This window comes from Lutjanus erythropterus, chromosome 16 (assembly GCF_056507025.1).
Source record: "Lutjanus erythropterus isolate fLutEry1 chromosome 16, fLutEry1.hap2, whole genome shotgun sequence".
Lineage (NCBI taxonomy): Eukaryota > Metazoa > Chordata > Actinopteri > Lutjaniformes > Lutjanidae > Lutjanus > Lutjanus erythropterus.
Genome location: NC_139332.1, coordinates 27387488 through 27399379, shown reverse-complemented (window position 1 = coordinate 27399379; position 11892 = coordinate 27387488). Strand labels below are relative to the sequence as shown.

The following is an 11892-nucleotide window of genomic DNA, read 5'->3' as shown; positions in this document are numbered from 1 at the left end:
GTCATATGAAAACTGGATGTTTATCAGACTTCAGCCCGTCTTTCTTATCAATCGGTGAGGACAGAATCGCTGTATAAGGAAACGTAACATTCCTCAGTCAAGATAATCTGCAGGTCAGATGCCACAACTGGATCAAAGTCCTGCTCTCGTTTCACTGACCTATAAACATCTGACAGCACTGGTTTCTTTAGAACATTCAAGTGAATGTTTACTCTTGAGTAATCAACTGAAACAATGCAGTGTTTGTACTGTATATCACAACAGAGTGATACAGTAACAACATCAGTGCCTTATCTGCTGACATTTCTTACTCTGTCACAAGTCATCCGTGTGTTTACACATGTAACATGTGACCCAAATTCACCTCTGTGTGTGTCATAAATTTGCTTTACTCAGTTAATGTGCATGTATTCTTATGGCTTTATAATCACTATATGTTTGCTTTGCATGATTGTTTTCACAGGCTTTGATTTTTAGCTCATGAGGAAACTTTCAAAACACGGTTGTTTACATGTGAACAGCAATAAATCATACTATCAACCTTTTTTTCAGTATATGATTGGTGAGCAGTGTTGGGGAAGTTACTAAGTGTAATAACTTACTTTTTACTTATGAATCCTTTCAAAACTAATGATATTACTTTACATATTACTTGGCATCAAAAATAATTAGTTACATTACTCGTTATATTATTATATTACTTTTGTACCTTGTTCGTGGCCATGTTGCATTCGATTTCACTGGTGCATATTCTTTCTTGGGGTAACCAAAGAAAACCTAAATAATGGTAATATTTATGGAAAGTCTGCCTCTCTCCCTCTCCATCCTTTGTTAAACTTTTTGTATGGCAGCTGATGTGACCTGACACATGATTTCCCAGATGGTTCTGTGAAACGAACCATCTGGGAAATCATTCTTAGACACTTTGGAAAAGGGCAGGCACTTTCAAAAAAAGCACTTGGCAGGTGATTGTCTATCTATCACATCTAACATGGGCTAATTTCAACCAGTTGCATCGAACTCTTGCTGAAGCCTTTCAGGAGAAGAGCGGAGGCATCTTTTTCCATTGACAAAAACCTGCAGTGTTGTTCTTTGCTCTTCTTTCAACGTAGAATTACTCTCCACTTCTGATATAACTGATGCTATTGTAGTATCAACGCTAACCTCACCGCCGCTGTTTGTTTGAGACAAATCACTTCCATTGACATTTCTTGCTGTTGTCACACCTAAAACCACGCCTGTAGCTGCCAGTAGTCGCTCCAAGGACACCACTTTTGGTGCAGACACAGATGGATAAGTTTATTATATTATATATATTATTTATTTTATACTGCTGGTGTGATCATAATCACGTACTGTAGGACAGCTAATCTGGCTACAGCTATCAAATGTTAGCTAGTTACCCAGCGTTTTATAGAGGAAACAGGAAAGAAGAAATTTAACTGAAGTTCTGCAGAGTAGTCAACTGTTAGTGAAGCACAGAGCAAAAAAAAGGCGACATTTAGCATGCTAACAGTAGCATTTAGCTCAGATACACTTTGTTTGAGCATCCAATGAAGTTGCAGCAGAGAACCATGAAGAACTAATGTGACATTACGGAGCGCCAGTTGGAAAAATTGTACCAAAGTTTGCGTACAAAAAATACAAAGTTTTCAACAAAAAATGAACATTTCAGATGGAGACGCAACAACTTCCAACTTAGTTTGACATTTAAAGTTGCACAAAGAACTGTTTTTGAAATGTCATTACATTTAGAGCGAATTGTGACTTATTTTGGACTTAAAGCTCTTGACTTGTTAAACAATGACTTGGTGCCATTTCTGTTTTTTTTCCTGATAAAAGACCTAGAAAGTGTCACTCATTCAAAATCTAATTAGTAAATAAAAAGAAACAAGTATTTCTTTAAAATAACATTTGGGCTAAAATGTTGCTCTAAAAGGTGTCTGATGTATATTAACAGAAGTGGTGTCATGGGATTTCATCAGACGGTGATGATGTCGTCCCTAACACACTGTTAACACTCTTGTGATGTGGAGGCAGCAGTGACAGCACAGCACTCAGGGCTTGGACTTTACTCCTGCATCCTCTATAGGACTCAGCTGCCTATATAAACTCTGCCATGAGCTGTGCAGGACACACACTGTGTATTCAACTGCCCTCTGACTGAACAGCAAGCTGCAGTCATGAAGGTCCTCGTGGTGCTCGCCCTCGCCGTTTTCACTGGTAAGAAAGTTTTGCGATTCTGAAGAAACTCAACACGTGTTTTATTTCGTTTGGAACAAGTTTCTAACGTTCATTATGCGACAATTTATGTCTGTCCTTTCAGCGGGTTGCAATGCCAACGTTGTGCGTCACAACAAGCCCAAGCATCAGGTCGACATGGTCAAAGATGCTTTCTGGGACTACGTTGCCAAGGCAACCATGACCGCCGAGGGCTCCCTGAAGCAGATCAGACAGTCTCAGCTGGGCAAGGAAGTGAAGTAAGAATCTCAGAATGATGAAGACACACTTACTAAAGCCGTGAAGAAAATTAAAGGCCCTGAAAGTCTTTCCTTATAACATATTCATGACCAAATAAACAACAGTTTAACACTCAAAGACTAGTTGAGAAAGTTTTCAGGGCCTTTAAAAATATACAGTTTCAGCTTGGAGAGAATAGGACAAATACATAAAGGAGGACCAAGAGTTTTTCGTGACTTATTCAAAGTTTTTGTTTCTGTGTCTCTTCAGCGCCCTCATCTCTGAGAGCACCGACGCCGTCAACAAGTTCACCGACACTCTGCGCACCCAGGTGGCTCCTCTCACACAGAACCTCATGTCTAAGGTTACCCAGGAGGTCGAGCAGCTGAAGACCCGTCTGGAGGAAGACATGACCGCCATGGGAACCCGCCTGCAGCCCTACGCCGAGGAGGTGGTGGCTGACCTCCAGAGGCAGGTGGAGGAGCTGAAGAAGGAGGCCGTCCCTTACGCCAGCACCGTGGACCCCGAGGCGCTGAAGGCCGTCCTGCTGCAGAAGAGCCAGGAGCTGAAGGGGCAGCTGGATGAGAGCGTGAACAGGCTGCGGGCTGAGATGGTTCCCTACGCCGAGGAGATGAAGGAGAAGATGGAGCAGAGCCTGGAGGAGTTTCAGAGGAGCATGATCCCCCTGGCCAAGAACTTTGAGACCCAGCTGACCCAGAAGACCCAGGAGATCCAGCAGAACCTGGCCCCATACGGAGAGGAGCTGAAGGCCAAGCTGGACGCCGACACCCAGAACCTGAAGAAGCAGCTGACCGCTCTGTGGAGGTCCTTCACCAAGATGATCCAGTAAACGGACTAATATTTCTCCTGCCTCATCTTCGGTTATCGCTGTTGAATCAGGACAGTGTTTATGGGACAGATAAAAAGTGCAATACCTCATTTTCTATGTTTTTATGTTGATGAAAGATGCTCTCAACGGCAACCACCTGAATAATGTCAGTATTTCCTCCATTCTGTTACTGTTTACAGCTGTAAGCTTTCATATGTAAAACTACAATAAATAGGTTAAATGTATTTTGTGTTTTCACTTTATTTGCATTTGAAGTAAAAAAAAATGCACAACAGGTTTTGCCAGAATACCACCTACCCACCCAACTATCAGCTATACGTTTAACTACAGTATGTCTGTCCAACAATTTTAAGCAGACATTTACACATCTGAGATAATCTCATCAAGTATATTAAAGCCAGACTATGTTACTATTAAGAGAAGAGAACACACACTTCCTCAATTCAATACGCTGAGTTTTGCTGCCACAGGTTTTCCAAATTCAACAAGTTTTCAGAGCCGCGATGTGAGAATTCAAGTTAGAGTTGATTTAAAAAACATGCAAACTTTATTGTCACTGTATAAGATGTTAAAAACCAAAAGCATGTTGGCTTAAAATCATGTATACTCATTTTAATAATAGCGAGTGTTATGTGCAGTGCAGTGCAGTGGAGCAGAGCAGAGAGCTGCATCGGGCGCAGGAGCACATCATTTTTCTACCATGTGACATGATGTAATTTTTGAAGTGTTTTAAACTGGATTACATCTTCTGTCATTTGTGTCAGACTGAAGTTACTGTGCCTTTTTCATCCACGTCCAGATGGAATTCATTTTACAGGTAAAATTCTTGGGTTTCGGCTCCTTGATATTGACGCAATAACAGCAATAAAAACACAATAGGAAAAGCTGGAAAACTGTACTACAGCACAAAATACAAGACGATGAAAATATGATGCAATAATAACAAATAACAGAAGTGTGTGTGGGTGGAAATGTGCAGATGTGCATATGTTTATGTAGTTGTTTGCATGTTTATGAGTGTTTGTATAACTACAGCTATGTTAGTATGTGTTAGGGATGAAACAATAATCAGTTTCACAATAAAATTTCCAACAATTGGTATTACTATTTCAAAATTTTAACTTATTTAGTCATAAAAACTGTGTTTGATTACCTCACTTTGAATAACTTAGAGTAAATAGTGTCATAACACAAAGGATATGATACCATTTCAGGTCACTGAGAGCATTTCAATATAAAACTTCGTGAAATGATTTCAGTGTCTGTATCACTTTTTTCCACATTTTCAGCACATTTTAATAAAACCGTGATAATACTGATATCTGAAATTTTTATACCGTTTCATTCACCACTGTCGGGGTGGCTGAGGTCTCTGATGATCCTGGGGTTTTACTGACATACTGTCCACTGTAAACTTCCTGGATGAAGGGAGATCAGTGCAGTTTTCATACCAGACAGTGATGCATCCAGTCAGGATGCTCTCTGTTGCGCCTCTGTTGAAGGCCTGCAGGATCTTGGGCCTCATGCCAAAAATCTCTGTATCTCCCTCCCATAATGTTGTGAAACATTTATAACAATCTGAGCCATCGGCAAGTCATTGACCAGTCATTGGCAAAAACAAGCACTTCTAGTGGACGCACTTTTATGGCCCTAATGATTGCACTGCAGCCTGCTTTGCAGCTCGCTAAAATACTGGACCAGTTTCACTCAAAAACATAAAAACATGGGAAAATAGGGTTGAAAAAAGTGAAAAGGCTGAAAAATACTGAAGTTATCCTTTAAATTGTACTAATTAATGCACTGAAAGCACTCAAACATCCAGTACCTGATGTCTGTTTATATTTTTATCAGCAGTATGGACAAAAGTTAATTTCCACACTTCCAGGGAATAAAGTTCTTCATTTATTACCTTGATCTGTGCAGATGGTTGTTTATTGGAAAGTTTCCCATCATATAAAAGTTGTATAAAATCAGGCAGTGGTTGTTAAAGCAGACTATGAACCAGATCAGTTGGACAATGCAATGATACCAGAATGACTTTTGGCCTTGTCACTGTTGTCCTATCAATAGCATTGTGGCTGTGACAGACAGGGACGGCGCAAAAGTTTTTCCCTGATTAGAGAGAAGATATTCACATTTTATTTAAGGAACTTTACTGAACTGGTATCAAAATATTCCACGGGCAAATTCTGATCAGATATTTTGGGTGCTCCTAATTCCTGCCCTGTTCTTGCATGTGTACTTTCAGCGCGCGACGTGGAGCCAAAACACCACACACAGCAATAAAAGATGACAACAGCGCAGTTCATGTTGGGAACTTCGGACGCTGGTCAGCAGTCCTCCTGATATTTATTGGGTCGCATCAATGCCACCCAAACTGTATAAATACTGAGTGACGAGCTCAGTCGCTGTCAGAGACGTCACAGATCAGGATCACTGAGGTAAGTCACAGATCATTTCTATCAGTCTTTATAACAGCTGGTAGTAAATGAGTGAAGTCAGGGATTTATTTGTAACTGTGTCAAATAATTTGCCACATTCATGTTTATTTAAACTGGATGAGTGATGAAGAGTTTGATTTAAACAGACATGCAGATAACAGTTTTGAAAAATTCACATCCATCACTTGAGAACACAAACATGTCAGTGATTCAGACAAATAAAATGTTACATCTGAGTTAATAAAAAAGTTCAAGAGCTGAAATATTTGCTTTTTGTAAGTAAACTATTATATTCACTAATTAACCTTAATGTCAGTATTGAGATCATTTTAACTTATTTATTATATGATATTCCAGGTGTCCTTATTTCTGCTCATCATGAAGGTCTTTGCAGGAATCTTTGTGCTGGCTTTCCTCTCAGGTGAGTTAAAAAGTCTTCTTTGGAACACAAAAACTTTTTTGTGAATTTTCAAATATTTTATTGGAATTTTAAAAAATAATATTTTAAAGTTATGTTTTTGCATTTGTTAGACCAGATGTATGACAGAAGAAAGGGAAAAAAAAATACTCATATTATGTTAAATTTTCTTTTAAAGGAGAAAATTGTACACTTTAAGTATAAAAATGAACATAACAGTAGCTCCAAACAGAATTTTCTGAACAAAACGCATGTGAAAGCTGGCAAGCTGCTGACTGCTGAAAAGTAACTGCATGAAAATCTGTACGGTAAAAAAAAAAGAGATAAAGAAAGAAAAACAGAAAGAAAGGGAAAGGAGGATTTTAAAGAAAGAAAATCATTCATATTTCTATTTTGAAAGTCTTCAGCACTCCAGAAGTTTGCTGTAAGCTCATTTTTAGCTGTTGGAGCTTTTATTTTGAAAATACAGCTTCACTAAAATAATACTGAAATATAAAGCAGCGATTCTTCTCCATCAATCATTAATTCACCTGTTGTCTTCAGGTCAATTTTGATGCATTTTCATGTGTTTGTAAATCATAACTATGGTTTTCTTCCCTATAATTGCTTGAAAATGACATGAATTAAACTTTATAGCATCTGTGGTCTTATAGGGTCAGATTTTGGCCACAATTAGTGGTGTAATGAACATACACACATGAACACACAAACACACAAATGAACTCTGACACACACACACACACACACACACACACAGAGAGAGAGTTTCTCTGTGTTTATATGAAGTTCAAAATTGTTTTGAAAAGAAATGTTGCACTTTGTAGATCATGTTTGTTTGATCTCTCTTATTTGTACAATAGCATCATTCAGTTTCGACCTGGGCATATCCTGGCTAATGTTTGACAATCAATCGATAATCCAAAATGACTCACAATTTCTGCTTTTTGTTACTTAAAAACATGGTACAATTTCATGTAAATGAGGTATATTATCCATAAACTAAGTGCAATAAAAAGATAGTGAAGGTAAGACAAAGGTAAGTAAAGGGGAAGACTACGAGGGCTACCGATGCAGAATGCAACTAATAAAAAAAAAGTCTGAGTTGAATTTTGGTGAAAAAGTCAGCATAAGCAAAGTCTTGTTTGTTTATTTTCTGGATATGAAGCATCTATCGCGTTCATCAACCCAGATATCAGTCTCAGGGTCTCCTCGGTGTCCTTGTAGTCCAAATTCAGGTCCCAGATTTTATGAAGTGGTTTGTCCCTCATAGGTAAAGAGAAATTGTTAAATGAAATGATGCACTTTGCAGCCACTGATTCACAAACAATTCTTTATCTAAAATCCAACGTCCAAACTGTTTGTCATCTTGTCTTATTCCCATCTAAAAGATGTAGAAGTGAATATTTTCAATATTTGTCTTGTCTCTGTCCAAACCAGGCTGCCATGCCATTGATAATGCGGGTCATGATGACTGGAGGAAGCCCATTGAGGCCATAGTCGAAAATTTGAACGGATATTTCACAGATCTGAACATCGGCACGGTGAGGAACATCAGGAGCGCCGAGATCAGCAGAGAACTGGAGTGAGTTCATTTATGACACAGTGGTTAATTAAGCAATAATTATCTCAGTAATAAATCAGTAATAAGTAATAACTCACTGAACATATGTATGATCTGTGACATCTGTGTGAATATTTTGCATCTAAAGGATCTATGCATCTATTTTGCGTCTAAAGGCCACTTTAGATGAAACTTTACAACATTATATCGGACATCAGGCCACTCTAGAGGGCACTGATCATGTGTTATCTACCACAGAGGCATTCTAGTGGCGCTTTATCATGTTTTGTCTACTGGAAGAGCACCTTAAAGGGCACTTTATCACACTGTCTTGGACAAGCCTATGTTTAGATTTTTTCAGGCAAAGTTACACTGAGTAGTGCGTTACCTAGTTACAAAGAAGCAGGATGACACTTTTCTTCAGATAATTTTATTTTTGGCATCATATTTTGTGATTATGGTGGTGGAAACACTATCGCTTCTGTCCACAGAGGCCTCCAAATTCAACAAAATATTAAAGTTACAGCAGCTTTAACTAAGTGATCCAAATACTTCCCCCAGTGCTGGTAAACACTTTTTATCTGGGTCTTTGTGTTCTCGTCAGACTGATTAAAGTGTGTTAGACTGAGGAAAAAAGCATCAACACGATGCTGTTAGATGTTTGGTTGCACAACAACGCGTTCAGCTGAGTGTGAGGAGGGCGATCAGCATGTGTCACTGAGGTGAGACATGTAAAGAGCTGCTGACTGAGGCCTGCAGTGCACCCCGGTCTCAAGTCCACTTTACTTATTTGGACTTGTATTAGTTTTAGTCCCAGCCACTATTGAATCTTTACTCAATCCTTTGATTTTTGCTTTGGTTTCTTGGACATGGAAGGACTCAGTAGAACCAGAACTCCTGCAGATAGACCTACATCTCTGCTGAGACTTAACAAAGCTTTGTTTTTACATTTTATTAAGAAAATAATGATTTTATTTCCTGTTTTCTTCTTGAATGAGGCCTGTATTTTCTCAAACCAAAACTCATCCGTGTCGCCCCTCCAACAGCACCCTGATCCAGGACAGCATGTCTGAGCTGGCCATGTACAAGGACGACCTGGAGACCAAGCTGGCGCCCTACACCCAGGAGGCCACCGAGCGTCTGGCCAGAGACCTGCAGAAGCTGGCCGACAGACTCCGCAGACACATGACGGAGGCCCGCGAGCAGATGGAGAAGTACGGCCAGGAGGTGCAGACCATGATGGAGCAGAACGTCGACGACGTCAGGGTCAGGGTCTCCGCCTACACCCGCAAGCTGAAGAAACGCCTCAGCAAGGACACTGAGGAGATCAAGAGGTGAGTGAAGTGCAGAGAAGCAGAGAGGCGTTCATGGGAGGCTGGTGATGGGGAACTCTGTCCAGTAAGAGGCTCAGATAGTTTCTTTAACTTTTACTAACTAGACTTACAAGTTTTAACCAGTTCTCCTATTTCATCATAAAAATTAAGTTAGAAGTTTCTTTTTTTTTTTCCCTTTAATACCTTATACTAATCTGTGCTGTCTTGTCTGATTTTCAACAACTATAAGTCACTTTTCTGGCAAAAATCAAATAGTTTCCAGCTTCATGAATATTTGGATATGCTGCTTCTCTTTTGTTTATATTAGTGTAAACTGAATATCTTTGGGTTTTAGACTGATAATCAGAAAAAAGAGCAATTTGAAGATGCTATTTTTGCTTTGGGAAACTAAAATAGACCTTTTTTGTTACTGTTTTGTAGCATTTTTGCATAAAAAATAGTCAGATAATGGGAAAAAATAGCTGGAAGGTTAATTGATATTGAAAATAATTCTCACCCTATGTAAATACATTTAAGAGCTAGATTTTAACTAAATGTTTTTGTTTGTTGTTTTGTTTATTTGTGTTAATGTATGATTATATGATTTTATTTTGGTGGGTGATACCTTTTACTCTATCTGCTTCCTGAAAAGGAAATATTCACTTGTTCATATAAGTAAATTTCACATTTTTTGTCCCACTTTTAATTTATTTCTCAACATCAGACAAAAACAACAGAATGAACATCTTCATCTTAATTTTTTATAAACGATGTAATGAAGAAAAGTCAAGGATTTTATCATGCTATATCTGACAAAGTCCAGTACAAACTTATACAAGTAAATAGCTGACTGTTTTCATGTTGACATTTAATGATTTTTCCTCTGATGATCAGTATCAAAAGCCAACAGATTTAATGAAACACTTTTTAAAGACACTATCAAATTTTGTGAATTTTATGTCCACTGACATTTATCAAGACTGAGACATTTAGTATTCAGAGTTTTTACAGGGACTGTATTTTGTATTTTACAGATATATACTATTATTTTGGGTTACCTATGGTGAGGTCTGACAATTTTTTAGGGGCCCCACGGTACGTTAGCATCAAGACACTTATGTCACAATACAATATTACTGTGATTACAAAAGATTTTGCAAGAACAAATACTGCGATTTATTAGCTTTTATCAACTGCAAATTGCGTCTCCAAAGGAAAACTTTATTGACATCTATTTTATCTAATAAGATAAAGCCTCTCAGATAAGGTCTATCAGTCTTTCATCTCACTTCAGTACTTTTTACTGCAGCTAAGTGAGATTGTCAGGCACACAGACCGACACTGTCATAAAAACCAACCAGTCTCGCTAAACTTGACCTCTGCTGACCTCACTATAAAAAATACTCAGCACCATCTAGTGGACTGAAAAAGCAACTGACTTCATTATTTATAGCTGTAGTGAAGTAAAAAGCACAATACTTCTGTCAGAAATGTAGTGAAGGAGAAGTAGAAATGGAAATAGTCCAGTTAAGTTCAGGTACCTACCTCAAATTTCTGTTAAAGTAGTTTGATTTTATACAACAAACTACCCAACAGGATATAATAACGTGCTGAAGTAATGTGATGTCAGATGTTTTTGAGTCTTATTCTTCACTCAGTTAAAACTGTTTTCATCTCTCAGACAAGTTGCCGACTACCTTGATGAGCTTCAGACCCGCACCTCAGACAACGTGGAGGAAATGAGGACGCGTTTCGACCCTTACTTCGCTCAGGTGCGTGACAACGCCCAGGCAAAGATCACCACCCTGAATGATCTGCTGAAGACGCAGGTGGACAACATGAAGGAGAAGATTGAGACCGCAGCTGGGGACATCAAGGAGCGATTCGAGAAAACTTCTGAGAACCTGCGATCCACCATGGAGGAGAAGATGGAGGAGCTGAGAAACTGGTTTCAGCCTTTTGTCTCCAGGATCAACGGTGACGAGTAAACCGTGTAACCAAACAGCCTGGACTCGATCTGTTTATGTATGACTGGTGATCACTGATGCAGAGATCAAAACCTCCTCAGAGGATTCATAAGATACTGAGCAATAAGTAGGGAAATCTTTGTTTCTTCACAAATGTCCACCACTGTCTAAAATGTCTCTTCAATAAAAACAAAACCTTGGTCATGTTCTCATTTGCAGTCTTGTCTTAAAGTCTGAAGTTTGTATTAAAGCAAAAATGCAGTTTTGGTTAAGATACACATGATTATAATGCAGAGTAATGAGGCAAAAACTGATTAAATGCAATTCTGAGGTCAATGACCTCTTAAAGTCACCAGAGGTCAGATATAAATTTACTCCATGTCTGAAATAAAAACTTGGGGAATGTATGTTATATGCTGAAACTTTCATGCTTTAGTCATAAAATGCACAATTCTTTTGCCCGTCTGCCCCGCTATCTTGTCTAAATTACCTTCAGTGTTTGCACACATATTCAACTATTAAAACCAGTGAAGGATTTTAAAATGTCTCACTATTTCGGGGTGAGATCAGTCTCATAATGCACACAGATGGATTCACAAATGTATCTCAGGAACTATAGAGAAATGACTCTGTGCAAAAATATTTTTCAATGCACACAATAAGTTTTGGTTGTTAAAAAAAAAAAGTGATTTCTGATGCAGACACAAATGTTTCTTGTTTTAATAAATGGGATAGAAATCCACATGCATGTAACCACACATGTATGTTAAGATATTTGCAGTTTTCATCAAAAACATATTTGAATGTTGTTGTGTTTATTTACAGACTTTTAAACCTGCATTTACAAACTCAAAAATTTGTCTATAAACAAAAATCTATGAC

The 11892-nt window shown here is 38.4% G+C and overlaps 2 protein-coding genes across 2 annotated transcripts; both read left to right on the top strand.

The window, feature by feature from the left end:
* Positions 1-2065: 2065 nt before the first annotated feature.
* LOC146313227 (uncharacterized) lies at positions 2066-3534 on the top strand. Its single transcript, XM_084738637.1, has 3 exons — positions 2066-2223; positions 2327-2480; positions 2731-3534. Exons 1-3 carry the CDS (start codon positions 2184-2186, stop codon positions 3308-3310), a joined length of 774 nt encoding a protein of 257 aa, XP_084594763.1. The 5' UTR covers positions 2066-2183; the 3' UTR covers positions 3311-3534.
* Positions 3535-5658: 2124 nt separating this feature from the next.
* On the top strand, positions 5659-11210 carry apoea (apolipoprotein Ea). Its single transcript, XM_084738939.1, has 5 exons — positions 5659-5751; positions 6109-6172; positions 7607-7751; positions 8777-9064; positions 10725-11210. The coding sequence occupies exons 2-5, from the start codon at positions 6130-6132 to the stop codon at positions 11029-11031; spliced, it is 783 nt and encodes a 260-aa protein (XP_084595065.1). The 5' UTR covers positions 5659-5751; positions 6109-6129; the 3' UTR covers positions 11032-11210.
* The last annotated feature ends 682 nt before the right edge of the window (positions 11211-11892 follow it).

Excerpts from the sequence above, each read along its gene's own strand:
- apoea (XM_084738939.1), top strand. The coding sequence starts at position 6,130 with ATGAAGGTCTTTGCAGGAATCTTTGTGCTGGCTTTCCTCTCAG. Across the intron at positions 7,752-8,776 it reads GAGATCAGCAGAGAACTGGA|CACCCTGATCCAGGACAGCA; the intron begins GTGAGTTCATTT and ends CCCCTCCAACAG. Across the intron at positions 9,065-10,724 it reads GACACTGAGGAGATCAAGAG|ACAAGTTGCCGACTACCTTG; the intron begins GTGAGTGAAGTG and ends TTCATCTCTCAG.
- LOC146313227 (XM_084738637.1), top strand. The coding sequence starts at position 2,184 with ATGAAGGTCCTCGTGGTGCTCGCCCTCGCCGTTTTCACTG. Across the intron at positions 2,224-2,326 it reads CGCCCTCGCCGTTTTCACTG|CGGGTTGCAATGCCAACGTT; the intron begins GTAAGAAAGTTT and ends CTGTCCTTTCAG. Across the intron at positions 2,481-2,730 it reads CAGCTGGGCAAGGAAGTGAA|CGCCCTCATCTCTGAGAGCA; the intron begins GTAAGAATCTCA and ends GTGTCTCTTCAG.